This window comes from Aspergillus flavus, chromosome 2, assembly GCF_009017415.1.
Source record: "Aspergillus flavus chromosome 2, complete sequence".
Classification (NCBI taxonomy): Eukaryota; Fungi; Ascomycota; class Eurotiomycetes; order Eurotiales; family Aspergillaceae; genus Aspergillus; species Aspergillus flavus.
Window position 1 is genome coordinate 1,796,214 of NC_092409.1, and position 23,771 is coordinate 1,819,984.

Consider the following 23,771-nt stretch of genomic DNA (forward strand, 5'->3'; position numbering starts at 1 on the left):
TCTAGTAACATACGTGGTATCTAAGCATATTGAACACAACCAGTGTCTCATGCACATCCTTCTCGGTCATAGACGTTAACACAGCAAGTTCGTTCTCACTCATGGACTCTCGGCCCGGCTCTATGAGTAACTCCACGAGTGTTTCTCGCCAGTATTGCCGATAACTTAGCAGACCCAGGTCACTGAGGGGCTTTTCTGGAGAGCCAAGCTTTCCTTCTCGCTTGCTGAGCTCATAGCTGAAAGCAATAAGCAGTCGCCCGTAGCCGAGACGCTGGTATTGTGGTAAGGTCAAGATACAAGCAAGGTTATAACCTTCTGCGGAATCTTTTTCTTTGGAGAAATAGCCCACCAGATGGCAACCGGTCTCATCCCGAGTGGCCATGCAGTAGAAAAGGAAAGGGTCGACGTCGTAGTAGAGTGTTTTATGGTCAAGAAAGAGTTTGCTAAGAAGGCAAAGATTGCGGCACCAGGTGCGCTGGCGCCGACCGTCCACTTCAAAGAATGATATACGGTCATCACGATAGATCTCGTTCCCAGGTGGGTGAACAAGTGTACATTTCGAACGGTGACGCTCGAAAGCGCGTTTGTTGTCGAAATAACTCAAGCAGAATTCATCAATGTAGACCATATCGACATCCGAGAACGAGGCAGGATAAGGAGAGAAGTACCACGGCTCAATGTCAAACTTGCCCATTTGTAGACGATTCAAGTTACGCACACGGTGAATTTCCGTGGGATTTTGGGTCATACTTCCGCTTGTACGCAATCGTTCGATTTCCTCTTCGCGTGACATTTTACCTTGTTCATGCTCTTCCTTGGTATCCGTGAAACTGACGCCGATCATATCAACATCTTCCATTTCAGGCTTAGGGGTCACGTCTGCAGAAATGGCTTCCGAATCTAGAACTGACAAATTTGCAGGCGTCTCGTCACGGTTCTCTTTCCCGCCTGCCTTAGACGGACGCTGTGCTTTGCCAATATTGGTGTTTTTGCCTGTCAAGAGATCTGGGGTTGCCGAAACCTCGCGGCTTCCGGCTCTTGCACGCTTCTGAGCATTCTTGCTCGGTGCTTTATTACCAGGACCTGCTTTCTTCTTCTCTGGTTTTTCAGGCTGCGGCCATTCAACCTCGTGAGATAAATCAATCCTTGTGGAATCGATCCACTCTATGATAGTGTCAGCATGATCTTGCAAGATTGATATTGGCGCCAGACTTACCGTCGAGACGTTTATTGAAATCGACATAATGGACGCTAAAGTCTGATTAGCACTCTTGTGTAGGCACAACATATGCCTATCTAAAACGTACTAAAAGCTTGGACCATCTTTGCGCTGTCTGATAGACAAAATTTCAGCTTTTCTCAATTCTCCATCCTAGCGAGGTATGTCAGTATATAGTTCAGTATATGACGTTAATCACGTGACCATGTAAAAATTGAAGGGATTGAATCGCAACTAACCTTCTGAACCATGGCCTTAACACCGATTCTATCGTTCAGATTAGTTGATGCGACCGATGAAGTAGATATCAAAGACACTATAAATAATTTCTCAAGGTATATTCAGCGACATACCGAATGGTGTTGAGGGTGGCGAACCCCTTCTCAACGGGGTCCGGCGTCGCGGTTGCCTCCCCATGGGAATCTCTGACGCCCATCGTGTGGGAGAAGTGATACTGGATCGTTCTAGCCGGTTTCTATAGATGCAGATACAAAAGTGGAGGGCATACGCGATGCAGACGAAGGGGGACGATACTGGAGGGGATGGAAGATTATCCGTTGTGATGCTCGGAAGAGACCGCCTTTGAGGCTGTTTGCCTGAGGTTCCAAATCCGTGGTCATCTTATCGTCCGTTTCTGGTAGTAGCCCTTACAGTGACTGTCATATTATGGTTCGTTTTCTATTTGAGCATGCAAATGCTGCCTCTACATTTCGTTTCATTTGTGTTTAGTATCCCCTTAATAAAATAACCCTGAGCCAACAGTAGAGATACCGCAAAAAAAAGACAGTATGAACAAACTTCCAGTAAAACCCGATAGACACGCCATGTATGAAGACTTGCAGCGAATGTGGAAGAAGGGCATAATTGGATTACATTTTGGAGTACAGGATTCAGGCACTGACCTCACAGCTTCAGCATCAATGCCATCCGTTGACCATTCCACCGGTCCCTGCAACGAGTTCATCAAGTTCCTCTTTTCGGGTCCGGTATACTTCTTGAGCTTCACGCTCTCTTCTCATGACGAAGGCCACATCGTCCCGCAGCTTCTCTAGCCTCCTGGAAATGGCTGCCTCCTCAGAAATCTGCAGGTTACGGAATGCATCTAGTTCATCCTTTGACTTCTCCAGAGCAGCGCTGGCTTCAAGTATCTTAGTCCGTAGCATCTTCGCCCGGTTTTGATACCCACCGTAATGTAGCGCAAGCTTCTTCTCAAGCTTGTTTCCTCTCTCAGCCGTGGCAAGTAGAGAGGCTTGCACATTGTCAAAAACACCAATCATGCGTTGCTCTTGTTGGTACTCGTCCTCTTCGTCGTCGGCATAATTGGAGAGACCTGGAAGAGCCTTCGAATGTGCAGTCGTCCACTGTGCATCGAAATTCTCTGTCCACTCCGGTTTCCTTTCATCAGAAGTGGCTTCGGTGACAATAGCGCTGCGAGCTGCTTCCATCAACGTGTCGTCAAACCGTTCCACCTTCCGTGCTTTTCCTTCTACCTTAGCACCGGGGAGGGGGAATTTTCGAGCATCGTGGGCAATGAGCAGAGCAGCCTCTTTGGAGATCATGCTGGCAATCGGATCTGTCACTTGCGACGCACGTTCGACCAGCGCGTCTATATCTAGAACGCTTGGACGGGGCAATGATCGTTGATAGACTTGTGATTGACGCTTTAGTTCAGCCTGTGCTGCCTTTTCTCGCGCCTCTCTTTCCCTTCTGTCACGCTCCGCCATATCCTCTTCCATATATTCCTCACTGACTGTCGGCTCTGTAGACTCTGAAGGAAGTTCTTCCAATTCCCATTCGGTTTCTTTTGGTTTTGGTAGGGCAGAAAGCTTGCTGCGAATGCTTTGGCGCATAAAACTCTCGTGCATCTTGATCTCCTTCGGAGTGCTCCCAACAAGTTGTTCCCCTTCCATCTGATTCAGGGAGAAATGGTCACGGGGGGTTCGTAGAGGAGTCGCTCCCGGACCAACACCTCCACGCATAGGTGTCGCACCGACACCACCATTGGCCTGTCGGAAAGGCGTGGCCATAGGGTTCGGGGTGACAATCTCCTGGCGCCGTGGTGCAATACCATCAAAACCGGTAGAAGATCCCCCCTCGTGCAAAGGTGTGTTCTCTCCTCCCAGCAATGAAGATTGGGTTTCAGTAAGGGCTCTGATGTTCTTAATCTCATTGGCGATATGGTCTTCCTCCGGCGCAGCGCGAGGAGTCCTTATCGGTGTCCCACCAACAATTGCCGAATAATTCCCAAGCAATCCTCGCGTCATTTCTTCATCTCCAGCCATTTTGCTGGCCTTATCACCTGCCATACCCATCTTGATGATATCTTCCATTTCACTTTCACTAACCTGAGGGCTTGGTAAGACGAGAGCTCTTCTTTTGCTACTCTGCTCCGCCTCGCGGATCTTCTGCATTTGACCAGCTCTTGCTGCTGCTGCAGAAGCTGCAGAACTGCTGTTCTTATCATTCTTCCTCTTCTTGCGCTCAGCCTCCTCGTCTTGGTCTCCTTTGCGCTTGTTGGCAAGCTGTTGCTTACGGGGGTCGAACATTTCGCGCTGCCTCTCATTCCTGGCTTCTTCCTCCATAGTATCGTAGAAACCAGGGGCCGCCGGCTTCTCGAACGGAATATCGGCATTGTAATCCATCTCACCCTTCTTTCGAGTGACAACCTTGATGTTGATACCAGCATTTTTGAGTTCACGACGCTTCTGGAGCACAGCAAGTCTCCGGGATTCTTCCAGCTGTCGTTCTCTAGCCTTTCGCTTTGCTTTCTTTCCTTGTGTGTTCGCCAAACGAGCTCTAGCTTCACTCAACATCTCCTTTTCGTCTTCGTCAAGGTCAATTGTATCCGGGCGAGCGGGCTTCGATTCAGGGTCGGGATCTAATTCGCCAGGCCTAGTTAAAGTTAGCCGAGATCAAATCCACGGCATAAGTACATATTAGCATACCGTAACCGTCTCACATCGTCCGCACTTGGCGCAGCGGTCTCCCCACCCTCAGGACCTCCTAGACCAAACTCATCGTTTTCACGAGCTTCCGCCTCATCCAACAGTTTCTGGTAGCGCTCGAGACATTGAGTGGCCGTGCGTCCAACAATCGGTGCGATCGTACGCCACTGAGTGGGCATCAACTTGGCCAAATGCAGTAGCTTCTCATCCTCTTCCCTCGACCACTCGACCTTCCGGATGCCGGGATCCAACCATTCCACCCATCGAGCCTTGCATTGCTTGGGAGTTTTTCTGGCTAGCAGTGAGGATACCCGCGCCCACTGGTTGAGACCATACTTGGACACCTGTAATATGTCATCTATTAGTGACCGTCCGATCACATCACAACAAGGTTCCTAGTAGTTGTCTAAGCGCGCATGTAACTTACCGCCGCCCGAAGCACCTCATCTTCGATATTCGTCCTAAATAAATGTGAGCCTTTAATCAATGATAATATTGCAAGTCGCAAGAGCTCTTACCAGACACCTCCTTTGACCACCGGCATGGCTGTTAAGATTCAGCAGCCGTCTTCAGATCAGTCGACCCCAATTATAGTATCGGTATGCGAGATTAGAAATACAGAATTAAACTGAGCCCCCGGGGCTAGTGGCTAAAGGAGTCAGTGCCGATGATAACCTGACGCGGGCGAAAAGCACGTCGCTGCGAAGTCAGTCTTCAACTTGCGCGCGATAGCCGCGAAGAGCTTTAGCGCGGCAGACGCACTAGTATGTAATTTAATCGCCCCGCGATACGGTATTAGGTAAGCGGGTCCAGATTTTTGGTCGCAAATAATTCAGATTATCTACTAGTGCTAAAGAAAAAAGGAAAAGACTTTCCACCTTACAGTTCGATATTGCAATCTAGCTAGTAAGGTCTGCAGGATGTCTCCTTCCACAGATGCCCCCAAACAATTTAGCCAACCTTCCCGTAAGGGTAAAAAGGCGTGGCGTAAGAATGTGGATGTGACGGAGGTCCAAGAAGGTCTCCGGTTGTTGAAAGATGAGGAAATCAAAGGGTAAATATGAATTCATTTTCTTTCTCTCGATAATTCTAAAGGCTGATTTCACATTACAGCGGTGTCCTGGCAGAAAAGCCGTCCGAAGAGCTGTTCACCTTCGATACCACTGGTTCAACAGAAATTCGCAAAGCTGTCGAGAAACAGCACAAGCCGCTGAAATCGGAAGAAATCATTGCCCGGCGGTCAGTTATACCAGCGGTAGACACTCGCAAACGCAACAACTCCAAAGTGACAGATGGTGTTCTCGAACCGAAGACTAAGAAACATAAGAGCGACTGGGTTACCCGCAAGGATTGGCTGCGCTTAAAACAAGTCGCTAAAGAGGGCAAGCCCATCAAAAAGGACGTGGGGGGTGAATTCTATGATCCCTGGGCTGATGCTGAAGATCCAACACCTGTGGAGGATCCGCAGTTTGATTTCCTGGAGAAACCGAAGCCGAAGGTTGCGCCTGTGACACTAAAGGAAGCTCCGATCTCACTTGCCGCAAATGGAAAAGCGATTCCTGCTGTCCGCAAGCCGAACGCTGGCACAAGTTACAATCCAACCTTTGAGGAGTGGGATAGTCTTCTACAGGAACAAGGAGCCAAGGAGGTAGAGGCAGAGAAAAAGCGCCTGGAGGAGGAACGTAAAGAAGAAGAAAGACAGCGTCTGATTGCCGAGGCCAAGGATGACGATGGCGAGGTGAAGTCGGACGATGAAAGTGCCTGGGAAGGTTTTGAAAGCGAGTACGAGACCCCGGATTGGCTGAAGAAGAAACGTCCAGAGAGAAAGACGAAAGCGCAAAGGAATAAGATCAAGCGACGTAAGGAGGCTGAGAGGCAAGCAAAATGGGAGGAACAGATGAAGAAAAAGGAAGAGCAAGTTGAGCAGGCAAAATCTATCGCCGAGAAAATGAAACAGCAAGAGCTTGAGCGCGTCGAGTCTTCCGACTCTGAGGGAGAAGGTGATGATACTGTTTTGCGGCGAAAGCCCTTGGGTGGAAGGACATAGTATGTTTCCCCAGTCCTACTTGTATCTTATTCATTTACTGACCTCACACCAGTGCCCCCGAGCAAAAACTGGAGGTTGTCCTACCAGATGAACTGCAGGACTCACTACGCCTGCTGAAGCCAGAGGGTAATTTGCTCGATGACCGATTCCGGACATTAATCGTTCAAGGAAAGTTGGAATCTCGAAGGCCGGTTTCACAACCCAAGAAGGCAAAGAGAAAGTTGACGGAGAAATGGGGTCACAAGGATTTCAAGGTTCCGGGCTTGTAAATAGATTCTCTTTTCGTTTTCATGTTGATTGTTTCTCACATAGACTTCTATTTGTATAATGAGGCGTTGTTAGATATAAAAAGTTCTTATGCTTTCCAATACCCCGCATCGAGCCTCGAAAGGCTCCTTTTATTGTATAAACTGAAGCTTTTGTGTCTGAACTGATCCATCTCCCCTATAATCTATGCCACCAGAGAGTACCAAGTAAATGCCGATAAGCTCAGTAGATATAAGGAAGTTATGGCCAGCCAAAAGAACAGAGGAACGGAAGTGTTCGAGACTCCCGAGTGGGCCGTCCGAAAATTTAACTTTAGCGCAATTTATCGGATTTATCGTCGATTCTGGAAAGTTGCTCCTCCGCATCAGATATCTTTCTTTGCTCCTCACATCGCCTATCCAGTACCAGAACACAATGCGATAAGATCCTATCTGACCATTGGAATGGACGTGAAAAACCTTTCCAGCAATTGGAAGAAACTCCAGGAGACGCTGAAAAAGAACCCCATCTCCAGCTCCTCTACGAAACGCAAGACATCGGGTCGGGAAGGTCAAAATGGTGTGGTAAAGAAGCGAAAAACGGAAACAGTCGAAGGGAAAACTAAATCTGAACAATCTCATATATCGAAAAAGAGGAAGAGAATGGCCGACAACGCTGCTGAGGGGGGCAAGGATGACGTACAGGAAACCGTCTTGAAATCCATCACCCGGAAGAATTCTACTGCCTCGCTTGCGCCGCGACCTGACGTGAAGATTTCGAAGGCCAATGAGGGCCGGTCACCGACGTCAGTATTTCTCTGGTCTTTCAGCCATATGTTATGGTTAATCTTTGCTAATCCTGTGCTAGTGCGGAACTAGGTAAATATGTTGCGATGGACTGCGAGATGGTGGGAGTCGGCCCTAACCCCGATAACGACTCGGCTCTTGCGCGTGTCAGTATCGTCAACTTCAACGGCGAACAAGTGTATGACTCCTTTGTACGACCGAAGGAAATGGTCACGGATTGGCGAACGCATGTGAGCGGCATATTACCGAAGCATATGGTGGAAGCCCGGTCCCTCGAACAAGTTCAAAAAGATGTCGCAGAGATTATGGATGGACGAATACTCGTTGGGCATGCCTTGCGGAACGATCTGGATGCACTCCTTCTGAGCCATCCCAAGCGCGACATTAGAGACACTAGCAAACACCCACCATATCGGAAGATTGCCGGAGGCGGTTCTCCCCGCTTGAAAATGCTGGCTTCAGAATTTTTAGGTCTGGATATCCAGAGCGGCGCTCATTCTAGTGTGGAGGATGCTAAGGCTACAATGCTTTTATACCGGCGAGATAAAGATGAATTCGAGAAGGAACACCTGAAGAAATGGCCGGTACGAGTGGTGGTTGAGAAGGAGGATGGAGATGACCAGAAGAAGAAGAAAAAGAAGAAGAAGAAGACGCGCAAGAGGTGATAAAGTTACATACAAGCTTGTCTATTATACCCAAATTTTATGGCGTTTGAAATCATTCAATCCGACTACTTTGAGCATAGATTTTCGGGTTGCATACTGTATCTTGAGCAAGCATATAGAATTGGAATTATTATTATAGATACTTAGTCTTTGACATCAATCGACGTATTCTGAGATTGAGATCCGAAAAAATGCAATGCTCATACTGTCGATCCGGTGATGCTCTGGGTTCGGAAATTTCCGCTCTTAACGGCACTTAAATCACTTTACGCGACGCGTGCGCCAGTTTACTCCCATCCATCATCCAGCTCATAGAACAACACCCTGAATTGATAAGCCACCAGCCAACTTCCTTGTATTCGGCTCAGTCACCTCTTGTTTGCACTAGTCCATTAGAAATAATACCCAAACGCAACATGTTCGCTGTCCAACCTCAGCAAGAGTCCTCAGGATCAGAAGACGTGAATTCAACAAAGAACGTTACTCCCAATATTCTTCCTTGTCGAATTCATCATGACGGTCCTGTTGGGCCCCTGGGCCGCTACTGGAAGTCCGAAACCGATGAAAAAGGTCAGCGCTCCCATTAGCCTTCTGGTCGCAAAATATTCATTGGCGCAGATAAAAACCTACAAACTGCCTACTTCCGCGGCCGTAAGCTGCGAGGTCGGCGTGTTGCAATTCCAGAAGGTTATGAAGGTGAGTGATTATATATGGCTGTCTTAAACCTGCAGACTATAACAATCCAACTCAGGGATTGTCGCGCTCCCAACAGAGCGTGTAATGCCATCGACGCAACGCAACGCAAATTCTACGATCAACGAGGAAACGGAACAGGAAGAACCAGTCAAGATCCTGGAGAAACAGGCTACTTTCAATGAATATGTGGTGTGGGGTCATGAACTGACACCTGCGGCGGATGACTCCTTCGTCAAGGGAGTTGAAGAGTGGCTGAAATTGGCAGAAGCGGTGGGTTAAAACATCTCCCCCTCCCTCTTTTTTCGATTTTGTGCGTGTGTGTGTTCGAAGACTGATCGCTAGTAGATGCACTGCCAACCTAGTGACGAAAAGAAATCCTCATGAAGTCGGCCCCGATTTATCTGTGGACATCCTACGCGACGAAATCATTTTGGTATATAGACACTTCCCTGTTGAGCACTACTCGTGTATTTGCAGAATACACTCCCCTAGAGAAATGGCAGCGGCGCCTGACAAGATGCGGCTGCACTTGTTTGACACATTGGCCAGCCGCCGCACATTGACATTCTCATTTCACCACGGTGAACTGTGGTGAATTGTGCTTGACCATGATCATCTATCAATGGTGAAATACCTGCGACCCTGTTTATGAGGCCCATGAGGATTTCAATCCGGCTAGAAACATATGCCTCCGTCCAATATTTACGTATATAAGCCCTCATTGGCGGCTCAGTCCCTTGCTTTGCTTTCTTCAGCGTGTCGGCATCATTTTTTTATAACGTGGTGTCTAGGAGCTACATACAGTGCCCAAAGAGACTGTACTATTTTAGCATATAGATAAGTCATATGTATGCTTTCGAAGGCCAAAGCTTGCATTATCTGGTTGGATCTCGACTATTCGCCCTTCTGGTGAAGAACTATATCGAAGTTGATCACAGTATCGATAATATTGATAAGTATTGACCGCCCAACTATTCTGCCGGGCACATGTCAAGGATACGGGGTAAATTTAGTTCAAGATCGACCTTCAACTTTTTGATACCCCACACAATCATGCAAGCCAGCAACGACACAAAAGTGGCGCCCGAAGCACTGATCTCGAAATTCGAGATCGGTAGGCTGCTCAGACAAGGTTTGAACCTCCTGTACTATCAGAACTGGCCCTTCACACAAACCGCTATCGTCAATACCTCAGTAACTGAGAAAGGTATACATAGATCAGAGCGGCCGTCGCATTGCTCTCCTGGGAACAATCGAAGGGAAACAAGGCATTCTCATAGCCGAACGAGCGGCCTTCGCTACCGAATCTCTCGAGGTATTGAAAGCGTTCCACTCAGCAATCACCCGTGTAAACAACCTGGGTGATAATGACATCTACCGCTGGTACCTAGCGTCGTCTGGTGTCGACAGTGAGGGCCATCAATCTACCGACCTCAAACTGAACCTCATCTGGCCATGTACCGAGCAGCATATCAAGAAGTACTCCGATCAGGTTCTGCGCATGGTGACCGAAACACCTGAGATTTACCGGGACTATATCCGGCCGTATATGAGTGCCAAGCGGGAAGAGGGCCGGTTGAACTGGGTGTTTAACATTCTTGAAGGCCGAACGGAACAGGAAGATGTTATTCTTCGCGACCAGGGTCACGGTCCCGAGGACGGGTTCCTGATGCTTCCGGATCTTAACTGGGATCGGAAAACGATGGGCTCGTTACATCTGCTGGCTCTTGTGCAGCGGAGGGATATCTGGAGCTTACGCGATTTGAAGAAGAAACATATCCCTTGGTTGAAGTATCTGCGTCAGCGGTTGTTAGAGGGTACGGCAAATATGTATCCGGATTTGGATCAGGATCAGCTCAAGCTTTATGTGCACTGTAAGTGGTATTTTGTAGGCACCTGAGGGAACAATGATTAACAGTCATCAGATCAACCGACATATTATCACTTCCACGTTCACATTGTCAATGTCATGCTGGAAGCTGGCGCTACGCAGGCTACGGGCAAAGCTTTTGGGTTGGAGAACCTCATCTCTCAGTTGGAGACTATTTCTGGCGACGAGGAAGCGAGTATGGCCGATGTCAGCTTGTCTTATTTCCTCGGAGAGGCCAGTGAGCTGTGGACCAATATCTACGAGCCGTTGAAACGGGGAGTGAAACCACTGCGGAACTAGAAATGTGTTCTAGCTATAGACAGGAAGGCCATAGACAGAGTTATGAATGAGATGAATTTATGACAGCGACCTATCCCGATGAAAGTATCTACATAACTTCTTTACTGAGTGTATCATAGTTAACAAATGATCTGACTGCCTGGCCCATCTAGCTAATATATTGGTTGGAGTAGTCCGTAGACGTTTAAAGCTATCACATGTCATTGAATGGAAGGCGGAAACCCCGATTAAATAAATTAGTATATTTAACTGAGACCCCGCAGATCAACTCCAACCCCTCACTAACATCATTTTACCAACCCCATCACTCCACTTTGACCTCAGAACCTTTCATTTCACACCAAAACCCCGTATTGATAATACATCCAAGGAAAGAACCGATAAGCAAGATGACAGACCATGTCGATGTCCCAGAAACCAACAAGGCCTTCGTGCCCCTCGGTATATAATACCCCAAACCAAACCAGCAGAGAAGGCAAGAGGGCACCAACTGACCTAATGAACACAGAAAACAACCCAGAAGTGATGTCGCACTTAGTCCACCAGCTCGGTCTCCCACCAAGCCTAGGCTTCACAGACGTATACTCAATCGACGAGCCAGACCTCCTAGCCTTCGTCCCCCGTCCCTCGCACGCCCTCCTCCTCGTCTTCCCCGTCTCCAAAACCTACGAATCGTCCCGCATGTCCGAAGACAGCAAGCTCACCGACTATACTGGCTCGGGACCTTCGGAACCCGTCATGTGGTTCAAACAGACGATCCGGAATGCTTGCGGTTTGATCGGATTGTTGCACGCTGTGTCCAATGGAGAGGCTCGGAAACAGGTCCTTCCTGGATCTGATTTGGATGGGCTTTTGCGGGATGCGGAGCCGCTTAGTCCTATCGACAGAGCGAATCTACTATATGAGAGCAAGGCGCTAGAGAGTGCTCATGCTGATGCGGCGAAGTTAGGTGATACTACGGCGCCCCAGGCAGAGGATTCCGTTGACTTGCACTTTGTTGCGTTTGTGAAGGGGGTTGATGGAAGGTTGTGGGAGCTGGATGGGAGGAGGAAGGGTCCGTTGGAAAGGGGAAAGTTGGATGAGGATGAGGATGCATTGAGCGAGAAGGCGCTCGAGCTGGGAGTTAGGAGGTTCTTGAAGACTGAGGCTCAGGGTGGTAACCCGGACTTGAGGTTCAGTTTGGTCAGTTTGGGGCCTGTTTTTGATTAAAAGGCATGTTCCTGTATCTTTTCGTTTGTGTATACATATTCGAATAGGTGTTTGGGAGTTTACATATGCTGGCTGGGTTTGCTCGGGCTAGAGTGGCTCAGGTGAAGACAATGGCCAGGTATCTACGGTGGATGTAGTATCAACGACTGTAATGATGAATCAATTACGGCTGTATATTATCCTATGTATAACAGAGATGTCAAAAAGTGAACTTGAGTATATAAATATACATTATAAACCAATTCGGGTCAACTCAAGCTTGTATCATTTCCTTGAACCCACCATTCCTCTGAGTTGAACTTCAGAGCTTCATCTCCACAGGCCCACCACCCGGCTGTTAAATTGCGTGCGAATACCTCCAAAGCTGAATATGTCGTGCGAATTTCTGAATTAGGAGAAGGAGAACCATCGGCAAAGAAAATCTTCTCAAATATTTCCTTTAAATTCGGCTTCCGGGAATGCACATCCGGAACAGCGGCAATGAATCTCCTAGTGACAATACCACCACCCCTTTTATCCGATGGACCAGCCTGTTGCCTCCTCCCTACGACTAGAACTTCATAAGGTTTCCGCCAGAGGCCATCTAGCGGCGTGATAGGATCCCCATTTGTGGTGGTCTTGATCCAGATCCATTCCTCGCAGACGGAAAGACCCGCGCCTTGGATAGCATCATAGGCTATTTTCCGCGCTTTTGCAGAGTTGGTAATCCATATGGCAGCTATAGAGCTCTGGGTCTGTTTCTTGGTCGGCTCTGGGACCGATGCACGATCATCAGAAGTGCCACAATGGACGTTGCGATGACTGTCTTGCAAGTGCACCCTGAGTATATCTCGAATACGCTGCATCAGTAGGCCGTTCTCGAGGTAGTGCTGTGTATGGTAATGTCCGCTGCGTCGAACAGATCTATTCACCCATGGCGGATCAAGGAGGATTAGATCGAATCTCCGGTCTCGAGTAAGACCCGGTATAGGGTCTATGTATCTGTTAGGCGTCGTAGCCGACTGTGATATAGGCAGTTTGCAAAGTAAGAAACTCGACAGTGGCGGTATATAGTACGTATGGTTATGGTGTTCGGCGCACTTGGTCTCAGTCAAGTCGTCGTGTCTTTCCAATACGCAACCAGCTCTCACGGTTGCGTGGTCAGAGGACGTATTTCTAACGACAACATCGCACAGGCCCGACATAGAGTCGAACAAATTCAACCCAGGCGAGAGAACCAAAGGCGGATTGTCAAGCTCTGGGCTCCGAGGCGCGCCCTGTAACTTGGTAGATTTTCCAGGAACGATTGAGTCCGTGGAGTCCTCGACTGGGACTCGGCAGTCACCATTGCCACTGGACTCTTTACTTTTTCGACTTCTTTTCCCTAGAGATACATTTCGTCCGGGATGATGCGCAGTGCAATTCCGTCCGGAGTCATGTGCTACGGTCCTTCTTTCAAAGCACCATTCACCACTGAGGCCCACTCGAATTTCATGCAGCGCTTCTCCTACCAAAGGTGAGATGGCATCATAGATTTCTCGCTCTGAAACAGGGATTCTTTGTATGACTTTTGCCCTTGCAGCATCCGTTTTTGGTTCTGTGGAGCCGGGGTAAGGTGCTCTCAGGGGTGTTGAAGATAAAAGATGCCTTGCACAGACGTTCGTGCTCGAGATTAATTTCGAAGAATTTGGTGGTGGCTCCTGTTGGATTGGTGAGAACTCCTGTGCGAGAGCAATGGATGTGGGAATGTCAAGAAGAAAGACTGTATTCTGAGAGTTTTGATAGAGAATTGAGGATCGAGTCATTGCTGGTTGCTGACTGTCTTGTGGTTTGGCAATGCCACTGTTCTTGGAGAACATCGGAGAAGTAGAGATGCGGATCCTTCCAAGGAAAATGTCTGACAGACGATTTTCCCAACCTTTATATATATGTTATCCCCAGGACTAAGTGCCAAAAGAAAGAGAGCTAAAAGAGTATTAAACTACAGCCACGAGAGGTAAAATAGGAATATGTTGTCTATTTTAGAAAATGTGGATTCCTAACGAGATACAGGTACCGCTGGTCAAACAATTCACGAAGCTTCGTATCGAGACTATCAAGGAAATTCGTCACATCACCAGCAGTCTAAACCCACTGCAAGATCGAGACCACAAGAAATACAGGACTTTGAGTGATAAAAAAAAACAACAGAGACAATAATAACAACGACAACTCTCCTTGTATCCAACACAACTATGGTTGAAGAAACACGGCTTGAAACTCGGTGGTTCGCACCACTTGATGCTATATTGACAAATGTGACACCACCATGCTCTTTAAAGATGAGATAAAAATGAAAACGAAAAATGGAAATGGAAATAAAAACCAGCAACACTTTTCCCTCTGTCATCTCTCCTTTCCCCCTCTTCCAAGACGATCCAGCGTCAGTCTAGGTGAGATAAGGGTCATTTCATACATATAACCATACTACTCCGTATCCGGAAAAGTAGCAAAAAGTGGAATGAAAAAAATGTTAACTTTATACATAAAGTTGAAACAGAAGTTGGATTAAAAGGTCATATGCGAGCCTCAGCGCTAATGAAAGACGATGTTAGCTTCTGTACCAGGTAGCCGCTGCTCACATATAGACTCGGAGCCACTTACACGTCCACGTCGTCCCCCAGCAGACTGTCCTTGGGCAGGTTGCTGGTAATTAAATTGAGGAGGATACTGATACATCTGAGCCGTGTTCATAACAGGGCTAAACTGCTGGGGACCAAAGGCGGACTGGTTAAGCATAGAGCCTGGAGGGCTCATCGGCGTAACTCCAGACAAGGGGGTAGCCTGAGCCTGCATGCCCCGAAGATTGTCTATCGAGGGAGATCCGCCCGGATATCCAAAATTAGCGTTACCCAGGTTCGGATAAATTCCACCAGGTGAGACGCCGCGAGATTGCGCAGCCAAATAAGCCTGGTACTGTGCCTGTTGAAGTGGCAACAAAGGGTCTTGACCGAAGCCAGAGCCGTTAATTCCCGAGGCACCATTCAAAGAATTGATTGTGCCTGCAGAGCCCAGACCATTCACCCCATTGATAGCATAAGGATCAAAAGATGCAACACTAGACTGCTGATCGGCCCGGGCATTCTCCAAGTTTTGGGAAAGCATAGCGGGAACGTACTGTCCATTGTACTGCCTGTCCACGGATGACTGAGAAGGATAATTCGAAGGTGCAGGCCGAGAGGCGGGACGCTGCTGCTGCTTCTCCGAATTATCCCGTCCATGATGGTTATCCCGTGCACCGCCACGAGATGAAAGGCCGACCTCATCCATCAGTCGCTTATACCCTTGGCTTGGTGTGGCCTTCAGCTTGGTGAGAACTTTCGACACGTTCTTCACAACCTCGGCACGCATGGATTCATCAAAAAATGGGGTGGTCAGAACCTTGAAAATCAAGGTCGCCCCTGATGTTTGATCGCTCAGAATCTTCTCCAACACCTCGTCACCAGGGCTGAAGAAAAGTGCCTTCAACACTATTTCACGAGCATCAGGCTCATTGCGTTGGTTAATAACTTTTAGAACCGTTAGATAGGCAACTTTATGGGTGCAGAGATGCACCAAATGCGGCACAAGTCTTGGCGCAAGCACAGTTCGCCGGCGAGGGAAAGTGCAGGTGTCGAGGAACCATGTGAGCAAAAGCGCACCGTTTGCATTTGTCGCGAGCTGCACGCTGTGAAGAGAGATTGCGGCCGCAAGCATGCGCTGCTGATCCTTGGTGGCGTGGTGACTTTCAAGGCAGGCTCTCATCGCGCGAGCTCCGAACCGTCCTTGGGCGACCTCCCACATGCGGCTCAGCATAGTTTCGAAAATGAAGTCGTTAAACGAAGGGCCAAAGCGAAGACAACATTGTAAAACGTAGTTTCCGTACTGATCAAGGAAAAGTGGGACGGTGTACGGGCGGAGTGCATCCACAATCATGTTCTTCTGATTTGGACTTTGAGCAACGTCAATGATCTTCTGCGCAGCCCAGGTACCATTCTTGTGGACACCAATCTCAGCGAGGTGTGGTGCAATTTGAACAAGCATTTGCTCTTTGATCGGTTCAGAGCAGAACTCAAAAAGCTTTTGCACTACGGTGTTACCCAGGTAGTCAGAGGAAAGCTCTGCAATTTCCGGGAGCATCGAGATCGCAGTCTCTTCGATTTCCTGGACCGAGCATGCGCCGTTATCAATTCTCTTGCGAATATCACGTAGACGTGGAGCATCAAACATCCTGGTCTGACTAGGCTCAGGGATGGGAGGGATCTCGTCTTCAAATGTCTGATAAGCAATGGCCTGCTGGATACTGGCGGTTATATTAAGCGTGTCTTCGTCACTAGCACCAAATTCCTTGACGATCTGCACCATCTCTGGCTGGAGCTCAGGGAGGGGAGGTATCTGTGGAACAGCAGTCCCGGAATCAGAGCTTTCCACGCCATCAGCAGTGGTCGACTTGGCGTTGGGATCAGGGGTTGGAGAAGACTGGATGCCGTTGACCCCAGGAGTCCCGGATGCAGAGGTGCCAGGAACTTTCGCATATCCAATTCGGACCGGGCCTGCGCCAGGGAAGATCTCCGTGCCATTGAGTATTGATTTGGCCTGGACAGCACTTTCCACACGCTCGAAATTGACGAATCCACAGTTCTTGTGTGTCAGCACCCGAGTGGACTCGATTTTGCCGTATCTGCTGAAGATGGCTGCCAAAGAAGTGATTGTGGTGGAAACTGGAATGCTGCCAATCCATAAGGCACGAGTCGGACCATCCTGGTTATTCTCATCAACCAAATCACCTTGTCGCATGCCCAGATTAGGAGCGCCACTTCCGCCTAGATGCATCATCTGCACAGCCTCTGACAATTCATCATACTCCCCACTCTCCGCAATATTCAAATCTGCGGCGCTAAAACTGTTCTCAAGGCGCGAAGGAGTGGCTAGATAGTTGCGAATCGAGGACCGCTGAGGAGGGGCCTCGAGAATGCCGGCAGTTCTAGCCCGCGGTCGATTGACAGAAGCGTGGTTAGCAAATGCTTGGACGGCCAAATTGTGTTGATGGATCTGAGCCTGAGTAGCAGCCAGCTGGGCAGCAGTTGCTGCGGCTGAGGGTGTAACAGTACCCGAAGGAACCTGCGAGTAACGGCTCTCGTACTCAAGGTCTTCATCGTCTGCGTACTTTTCCTTAGCGTTCACAGAGTACGACCGAAACCTATTGTTGTTTTTCATCATAGCTAATTCCGCCAGCAACGGTGGCAGAGTAGACGCTTGCTGCTGCTGATGTTGCTGTTGCTGCTGCTGTTGGATGAGCATGTCCACCGAGGGTCGCACAAGACTGGCTCGTGCTTGCTGCGGGGTTTCAGCGAGACCCAGGTAGTCCAGCGTCTTGACATCGGTGTCCGTGAGTCCGTCTCTCGAAAAGGACGAGTGGCTAGGAGAAGTGGGTCCCTCAGAGGACCGGATACTCGTGAGGGTGGTCGCCCGGTCGCGCCCCGTAGCCCAACTAGTAGAGAACAAGGATGGTCCAAATGGGCTAGACGACCCGAGGAAGTTTGCCCTTTGGGGCATCGAACCAGCTCGGAGACGCGACAGAGAACCTGTGCCCCTAGCTGGAGGAGCAGGAGCAGCAGGAGCACCGGCGTCAATACCAGAAACACCAGAGGGGCGAAAAGGGCTGGTCGACGGCGTGGGCCGAGAAGTTTGAGACATAAAAGATTGTTGAAGGCTTGCCTCATTCAGCGCACCAACGGGTGAAAACCTCGAGGGAACCGTGCCGGCTCTAGCTCTCCGTGCAGGGCTATTGATCGAACCACTTGAAGTGGGCACCAGGTCAGGGAAACCCTCTTGGCTCGGGGACTCGGGGATGTTCTCGCGAAGCGGGGTAGAATGACCACTGGTAGGAGGACCCCAGATACTTGGGGAGACGCCTTCCTCCGCCTGGATCTCTCGTGCTCTAGTAAAGCGGCAGGAGTGAGTCAATGGCACAATTCCAAGGAAGCGATATCATAACGGGTGTGCTACCAACCTTTTCGAGTATAGGCGAGCTCCAAGGTCATGAGAAGGGGATCCAGCCCCTAGCCTCGCATTTCCGATTGACCCTGCAGCGCCATTTAAACCGCTTGGTCCAAAGGGCGACTTGACAGCGGCGGCAGCGGACAAATCGCTCGGGGAGCTGCGCCCCGTAGATGTCCCAGACATCGGTTGAGTAGTGGGAATATAATTGAGGTTCATATGGCCCTCAGGTCGTGAAACAGGTAGCATTATAGATTATTTCCCTCCGCCTTGGAAAAGGCAGGCGCCAGGATTCCCAGATTATAATTTTCTTATGGAGCAATAGATGATGTTGAAGGATGAAATCCGGTTCAGTCGGAGACGTTCTCGAAAAGAACCATGTGTTGATCGTACAATTCTTCGACAGCTGTAAATACCTTGTGGAATATAAGCACCAATTGACACTACCGGATATGTTCATGGACTCACTGCTTAATCCGAGGGCACTCCAGTTAACCAGCGCTCAGTGTGTTGGATCGGTGTGTGAAAGGTGTTCGTAGCGGGGTCAACCGGAGGGTTTGGCCAAAATAATACGTAAGCTAGAACAAAGGCGATTAACACCCAGAGAGCGGAAATAGGCAATATCAATTCTGCGCAGAAATCTGTCCGTTATGCATCGATGCCGACCACTGTTAGATGATGACAACCTTGGCTAGTGTTCAGATCCAACTGCCACGATCCACCGAGTAATAAGATCTCCGTAGTAATAATTATCGCTAGGCGACCAAGGCCCACCCGAGAAGGCCGTAAGGGACACGAGCAAGACGTCTCGAATAGATGATCGGGAGAGGGCAAAGGTGGAAGAAAGCAACGGTTCGCAGGTGTGCGGATCGAAAGGGCCAAGTTGAACGGGTGGCTGGAAAATAAACTGCGCGGTTTCCGGCCAGATGCGTCAAAAAAGATAGAATGGCAGTAAAGAAAAGGACTGAAGAGTGCAAAACAAATAGAATAAAAGTAAGTAATATTCTAATTGAAAGAGGAGAGGAAATGAAGAAGAATTATTTTTGGTGGGGAAGAAAAGAAAACCAAATCGAAAGAAAAATGGTGAGGATGGAAAATAAAGAAGACGCAGGCAATCGTGGTAAGCGTAAGGTACGGTCTCGAAGAAGCTGATGGGAAGGGGAAAAGAGTTGGAAAGAGACTTCGACAGTGCGAAAGGGAAGGCGGTTGGTTCTTTTGCCGGATCCCGGGGCAAGGAAATGTCATATTACTGGTAATATGGTTGGTCACCGGTTTACCTCTAGGAAGACAGTATTCAAGGGAACCGGCATGACTACTACTAGACTTGACTAGAATGTCATTCATACTTTACATATAATAGTTTCTTTCTCTTTGAATATCGGATCACAGTTTTTGAGGGTCTTGCTTCCAAATTGGATCTGTCGACGCTTCTTTCGTCAGGTATCTCTCCTGTAATTCTCTTCGCTAGGTACGTGAACGAGTCAACGTCCCCAACGGCTCCATTGGTCCCATCCATAGATCTTGCCGAACCAAATTCTGGAAGAGACGACAAAATAACGCATTCGTTGCGGTCTGTTATGCTTTCTCTCTCCTTTTCTTCTTGTCTTTTTTTTTTTTCTTTTTTAACTCTATCTCCTTTTATCTTCCTTTGAGGTATTGTTTTTAAGCCAACTATGTATACTTTCAGACATAGTACCTATGACTCTCAAATACACCCACGGCTGCCATAATACCTCCCCTCCTCGGAAATGTTTCAGATATGAACATTTGTCCGGTCATGTGGGCGTTTGAGCTCCAAAACATTGTATTCACTGGGCAATGGGCTGACTATAGGAATAAATTTAGAATTCTCATCAACTCGAATGATGACATTCATTCATTGCCCTGATTACTGGGGGTTTCTCATAATGCCATGGTGGACATACATATACTGGCCATATAATTCGAACTCCATAATAAGGTTCATTGGCTGAGCCCCTTGAGAACTGTAACGCATGACATGTTTAAGGACATGTTTAAGGCCATGTATATTTTCAACCTTGGGAGGGCTGAGTAAAGTGTGAGCTAGTTTGTATTAGTCCCATCTGATTGACAGCCCTGAAACATGCTAAACCCCGCGTTCCACTGATTCGTCTCCTGTTTGACATGATGCAGGTGGTACGGGTGTTGTAAGTAGTAAGTACAGGTGATAAGACCCATCGATTGGTCCCTTGTGGCATGGAACTCTGTGTGAGCAGGGGGAGTGGTTTGGAGTGCTCGGTGGGCTTCTTGGAGGCTAATGGCTGATCTTTCACATCCCTGATACACGCCCACACAAATATGCTTTGTGACAAGTCCCCTCCCCTCCCCTCCCTCCCTCATCGTCATCAACCCACAAGCGAGTGCGTACCACAGTATGAAGTCAAATAACAGGAGCCAATAACACACCCGGAAACATGCAGATCATTAGAATAGTAGCAATGAGTGCGAGTCCCCTGGATATGTGGCCCGTTGTTGACATAGGTAGGGATCAGGAACAGTTAAAGCGGGAAGCAACACACTCCGCATCGAAGCACATTGAGGTACATCATGAGTTTTACGTAGGTTCCTACCGGCGCTCTTAGAAAGCAATGTATAAAAAGCAAATTTAAGGGAGAACTAACCAAGGGGAGAAGCGAAGAAAGAGGCAGCAAAATGAAAAGAACGACAAGACTGAGATTCGAACTCAGGCCACCAAAGGGAGTGCATGACTATCTCTGGGTAGGGGTCGGGTACTTACTTACTTGACCCGACTCGGGAAGCTTCTTTCAACTCCGATCCAGGCTTATCGGCGAGATCCTAGAATATATTCTCCCATTGCGCCAACCCACCCATGATTTCTTGAGTAGCTCACTAAGGTGGTTCCGGCTTCTCTGAAGCAGATCTTTAGCCACACTGTACGTCAGTCCCCTACCGCTCCTCATGGCATCGCGGCCCACTGAGTTTACCCTTTAGCTACTTCACGCGCCTTTTTCCGTTTTCCTTTCTGGCGTTTGCAGCGCCCGCCCTTCATAACTCTGAAAACCCTACAAGCCTCTGACCTTTATGATAACAAGCTCTGCGAGTTTCCTGAATCGAGCGGAACTAAACGCCACGCCGGATCCTCTCACATCCGTTTTCTTCGGACGTATTTCCGTGACTAGCTTCTGAAACAGGCCATTGTCGCTTCCCACGCTTGATTTCCAAGTTACACAGAAAATGGCGGATGATAATGTCGGCCAATCTTTCGCAGAAGAGGAGATGCCAGTGGTGTCCCTCATTGAGGGACGGTCAAAACGAAGCACAGCGGGGCGCCACATGTCTGCCCTTCTCAATGCCGAAGCCGATGATGACCTTGCTCTTCTATTTGAGGAAGTCGACGATGATAACGAGTTCTCTGTCAATGCAGAGGAGGAAGGGGGCGAGGAAGATGATATGGGCCTAGACTCATCTTCGGACGAGGAGGACCAAGGGCCCAATGCTCGGTCTGATGACTACGAAGGGGAAACGCAAATACAAAAGGAAGAGAAGGCAGAAAAGAAGAAGCGAAGGGCCCAGCAAGATCTTCGATTCAAAATAACAAGCAAAAAGGTTAAGATAGATCCCACCGCCGTGTCCGCAGTACCTGCCCCCCCTCGACCAAAGAAGAAGTCGGAGCGTATTTCATGGATTCCTACGCCCGAGGAGGGGCCCACGCGATCATCCTCACGTCGCCAAACGATGCAGAACAAGGAGCTTACTCACGCACGACTTAAGGATAGTGAGGAGAAGCGCATTCGACTCATAGCGACTATGGAGGAAGCGGCAAAAAGAAAGGCGCACTTGAAGCCCAAAGAAATGACACAGGCCGAGCGCCTTGCCGAAGCTGAAAGGGTTGAAAGACAGAATAGCAAGAGCCTCAACCGATGGGAGGAGATGGAAAGGAGAAAAGCGGAAGAAAGAAAAGCCAAAATCGAGGCCCTTCAAAACCGTCGTCTCGAAGGCCCTGTTATGTCTTACTGGAGTGGCGTAGCTACCTGGGTTGATGGTCGCTTGACGCGCCTCGGCAAGGTCGACATTACACCCAAGCTTGAAAAGGAGGATAATACGCGTAAGAAAAGTAAGAAGTCGGACAAGGAGGGGAAGGCTGCGACAGAACAAAAGCCTGCAGATGTCTCTACTACCAGTTCTGCCACGACACAACCCGTACCCCCAACCATTTCTGAAAGTGCTGCAGGACCAGTCACATCTGGTGGGGAAAATACGTCGAAAGAAACACAAGATCCTACACCAACCGAGAAAACGGACCCTCTTCCTATGAAGGAGAGTGACGCGAAACCCGAAGGCACAACTGTTACTGCCACGGGTGACTCTACAGTCTCGACGCCTTCCCATGCTCGATCTCCTAAACCTGGACCCGGTGACACACAGGCCACCGAACCAGTTGCAGATGCAGGGTCACAAATTGAGGAAGCGAGTCTGCCAAAGAAGACACTTGAGAGCGAAGCTATAGAAAATGCCCCAGAAAGCGTACAAACGTCAGAAAGCCGCGCCGAGTCGAAGCCCGAAGAGACTGCAAAAGATCAAGTTCCAGGTAAAGAAGATATACAGATGTCGGATGATGTCTCGACCCCGAAACTTGAGTCACAGGAGCAGGGGCAGCAGGGACAGGAGCAGATGAATCAGGATCCGACGCCCCTTGAAGGGAATGATATTGCTGTATCGAAGGATCCAGCTGTAGAATCTACGACTCAACCAGCCCCTGCCACAGTTACAGACCCTCAGGTTGTTTCACCCCCTTCCCTTCCTGCTACTGCTGCTACTGCTGCTGCTGCCCCAGATGCACCTACTGCGCTTGTGCCGCCCAATCAAGAAGGAGAGATACCTGCGGCAATTCAACAGGAACAGGTGGCTCCGGAGGTACAGCTGGTTCAGCCAGCTATTACAGACGAGGAGGCGCCACAGCCCCAAATTCCACAGCGTCCGCCAGTCATTGAACACGCTGGGAGAACCCTCACAGTGCTGGAGAACTTCGATGATAAGACTGCCCAGAGTCGCGAGTTTAGCATTTATTTCAATGCAAAGAAGCCGCCAAGGCTGGCGAGTATGTAGCGGGCCCGTTTCTATAATCCCCTTTCCAAAGTTTGCTAACATCCTGAATAGAGATCTCTTCGTCACTCTGCGTCATTACATCCCTTCCGTCGCGCTATCGGGACCCCGAAACGGCCCTTCCTTTTGCGAATGCATACGCGTACAATGAAATCCGGAACACCGTCGCTCAGAAGTACGCTTGGAGCACTATGCTCGGATGTTACGTGGGCCCAGCCGGTGTTGCTGCACGGGGAGTCCCCGAGCGATTTCTAGATCCGAAGGCTCCGCCGCCAGAAAAAGTGAGTGAGAAGAAAGACAGCAATGGTGATGGGGAGCCTACCGATGGAAACAAGGATAAAGCAGGGGAGACAACGAAAGCTTCTGAAGGTCCTCCCAACGCGTCTACTCCAGCAGCTGCTACTACACCTACACCTACGCCTGCACCTGCACCTGCACCTACTAAAGCAACAGAAACTGGAGCGGGCGATCCTATGGAAGTTGATAAAACATAAATAAGCAACAGGAACCCAGGAGGCTGTGTTGCGTGGATACTTGTACTATATTATGATACCCAGAATAAAATAACGAATTTCTACTACAGTACCTTTGTCTAAGTACATACATCATTCAGTAAGTTATAGTTTGCTCGCCCTCGCCAGTTGCCTATACTGTTCAACAAGTCTGTCCGGTCTACATGCATAAAA

General features: G+C 49.0%; 10 protein-coding genes across 10 annotated transcripts in view; 7 read left to right on the top strand and 3 right to left on the bottom strand.

The window, feature by feature from the left end:
• F9C07_2277181 (uncharacterized protein) overlaps positions 1–1,794 on the top strand; it is an 8,882-nt gene extending 7,088 nt beyond the window's left edge. The window contains exons 9-12 of the mRNA XM_041289428.2: positions 14–1,164; positions 1,217–1,372; positions 1,459–1,486; positions 1,573–1,794. The gene's annotated coding sequence lies outside the window, so the exon portion shown is untranslated. The remainder of the gene's footprint in view (positions 1–13; positions 1,165–1,216; positions 1,373–1,458; positions 1,487–1,572) is intronic.
• F9C07_2217473 (uncharacterized protein) overlaps positions 1–4,997 on the bottom strand; it is a gene marked incomplete at its 3' end in the record, with an annotated part of 5,207 nt that extends 210 nt beyond the window's left edge. Inside the window, exons 1-9 of the mRNA XM_041284614.2 lie at positions 4,683–4,997; positions 4,592–4,625; positions 4,165–4,508; positions 2,155–4,111; positions 1,573–1,673; positions 1,459–1,486; positions 1,308–1,372; positions 1,217–1,251; positions 14–1,164 (exon numbers count right to left, since the gene is read on the bottom strand). Of these exons, the coding sequence (XP_041142442.2) occupies positions 14–1,164; positions 1,217–1,251; positions 1,308–1,372; positions 1,459–1,486; positions 1,573–1,673; positions 2,155–4,111; positions 4,165–4,508; positions 4,592–4,625; positions 4,683–4,708 (3,741 nt within the window). The 5' untranslated portion in view covers positions 4,709–4,997. The remainder of the gene's footprint in view (positions 1–13; positions 1,165–1,216; positions 1,252–1,307; positions 1,373–1,458; positions 1,487–1,572; positions 1,674–2,154; positions 4,112–4,164; positions 4,509–4,591; positions 4,626–4,682) is intronic.
• Positions 4,998–5,084: 87 nt separating this feature from the next.
• F9C07_10028 (putative 60S ribosomal biogenesis protein Nop53) lies at positions 5,085–6,480 on the top strand (the record flags this gene model as incomplete). The annotated part of the gene is made up of 3 exons (XM_041289429.1): positions 5,085–5,218; positions 5,278–6,210; positions 6,264–6,480. 3 exons carry the CDS (start codon positions 5,085–5,087, stop codon positions 6,478–6,480), a joined length of 1,284 nt encoding a protein of 427 aa, XP_041142444.1.
• Positions 6,481–6,720: 240 nt separating this feature from the next.
• F9C07_10029 (putative exonuclease) lies at positions 6,721–7,928 on the top strand (the record flags this gene model as incomplete). The annotated part of the gene is made up of 2 exons (XM_041289430.1): positions 6,721–7,262; positions 7,325–7,928. 2 exons carry the CDS (start codon positions 6,721–6,723, stop codon positions 7,926–7,928), a joined length of 1,146 nt encoding a protein of 381 aa, XP_041142445.1.
• Positions 7,929–8,210: 282 nt separating this feature from the next.
• Positions 8,211–9,649, top strand: F9C07_2277186 (putative ribonuclease H2 subunit C). Its single transcript, XM_041289431.2, has 4 exons — positions 8,211–8,498; positions 8,547–8,624; positions 8,680–8,894; positions 8,970–9,649. The coding sequence occupies exons 1-4, from the start codon at positions 8,345–8,347 to the stop codon at positions 9,006–9,008; spliced, it is 486 nt and encodes a 161-aa protein (XP_041142446.2). The 5' UTR covers positions 8,211–8,344; the 3' UTR covers positions 9,009–9,649.
• On the top strand, positions 9,650–11,002 carry F9C07_2277187 (putative mRNA decapping hydrolase). The gene is made up of 3 exons (XM_071510230.1): positions 9,650–9,756; positions 9,842–10,498; positions 10,550–11,002. The coding sequence occupies exons 1-3, from the start codon at positions 9,678–9,680 to the stop codon at positions 10,792–10,794; spliced, it is 981 nt and encodes a 326-aa protein (XP_071363663.1). The 5' UTR covers positions 9,650–9,677; the 3' UTR covers positions 10,795–11,002.
• F9C07_2277188 (ubiquitin C-terminal hydrolase L3) lies at positions 11,003–12,227 on the top strand. Its single transcript, XM_041289432.2, has 2 exons — positions 11,003–11,235; positions 11,303–12,227. Exons 1-2 carry the CDS (start codon positions 11,184–11,186, stop codon positions 12,001–12,003), a joined length of 753 nt encoding a protein of 250 aa, XP_041142448.1. The 5' UTR covers positions 11,003–11,183; the 3' UTR covers positions 12,004–12,227.
• Positions 12,228–19,675, bottom strand: F9C07_2277190 (uncharacterized protein). Its single transcript, XM_071510231.1, has 2 exons — positions 18,014–19,675; positions 12,228–17,941 (listed from the first exon to the last, which is right to left on the bottom strand). The coding sequence occupies exons 1-2, from the start codon at positions 18,247–18,249 to the stop codon at positions 14,557–14,559; spliced, it is 3,621 nt and encodes a 1,206-aa protein (XP_071363665.1). The 5' UTR covers positions 18,250–19,675; the 3' UTR covers positions 12,228–14,556.
• On the bottom strand, positions 12,252–13,420 carry F9C07_2054741 (MT-A70-domain-containing protein; the record flags this gene model as incomplete). The annotated part of the gene is made up of 2 exons (XM_071508574.1): positions 12,252–13,335; positions 13,377–13,420. The coding sequence occupies 2 exons, from the start codon at positions 13,418–13,420 to the stop codon at positions 12,252–12,254; spliced, it is 1,128 nt and encodes a 375-aa protein (XP_071363664.1).
• Positions 19,548–23,671, top strand: F9C07_2277191 (signal transducer). The gene is made up of 3 exons (XM_041284608.2): positions 19,548–20,915; positions 20,974–23,080; positions 23,140–23,671. The coding sequence occupies exons 2-3, from the start codon at positions 21,217–21,219 to the stop codon at positions 23,577–23,579; spliced, it is 2,304 nt and encodes a 767-aa protein (XP_041142451.1). The 5' UTR covers positions 19,548–20,915; positions 20,974–21,216; the 3' UTR covers positions 23,580–23,671.
• Positions 23,672–23,771: the final 100 nt, after the last annotated feature.

Bases quoted from the DNA above. Each gene is read 5' to 3' on its own strand.
- F9C07_2277186 (XM_041289431.2), top strand. From the start codon at position 8,345: ATGTTCGCTGTCCAACCTCAGCAAGAGTCCTCAGGATCAGAAGACGTG. The intron at 8,499-8,546 runs GTCAGCGCTCCC...TCATTGGCGCAG, and splicing joins GTCCGAAACCGATGAAAAAG to ATAAAAACCTACAAACTGCC. The intron at 8,625-8,679 runs GTGAGTGATTAT...AATCCAACTCAG, and splicing joins AATTCCAGAAGGTTATGAAG to GGATTGTCGCGCTCCCAACA.
- F9C07_2277187 (XM_071510230.1), top strand. From the start codon at position 9,678: ATGCAAGCCAGCAACGACACAAAAGTGGCGCCCGAAGCACTGATCTCG. The intron at 9,757-9,841 runs GTTTGAACCTCC...AGGTATACATAG, and splicing joins CGGTAGGCTGCTCAGACAAG to ATCAGAGCGGCCGTCGCATT. The intron at 10,499-10,549 runs GTAAGTGGTATT...AACAGTCATCAG, and splicing joins GCTCAAGCTTTATGTGCACT to ATCAACCGACATATTATCAC.
- F9C07_2277188 (XM_041289432.2), top strand. From the start codon at position 11,184: ATGACAGACCATGTCGATGTCCCAGAAACCAACAAGGCCTTCGTGCCC. The intron at 11,236-11,302 runs GTATATAATACC...TAATGAACACAG, and splicing joins CAAGGCCTTCGTGCCCCTCG to AAAACAACCCAGAAGTGATG.
- F9C07_2277190 (XM_071510231.1), bottom strand. From the start codon at position 18,249: ATGCTACCTGTTTCACGACCTGAGGGCCATATGAACCTCAATTATATT. The intron at 17,942-18,013 runs GTTGGTAGCACA...CCGCTTTACTAG, and splicing joins GCTCGCCTATACTCGAAAAG to AGCACGAGAGATCCAGGCGG.
- F9C07_2277191 (XM_041284608.2), top strand. From the start codon at position 21,217: ATGGCGGATGATAATGTCGGCCAATCTTTCGCAGAAGAGGAGATGCCA. The intron at 23,081-23,139 runs GTATGTAGCGGG...CATCCTGAATAG, and splicing joins GAAGCCGCCAAGGCTGGCGA to AGATCTCTTCGTCACTCTGC.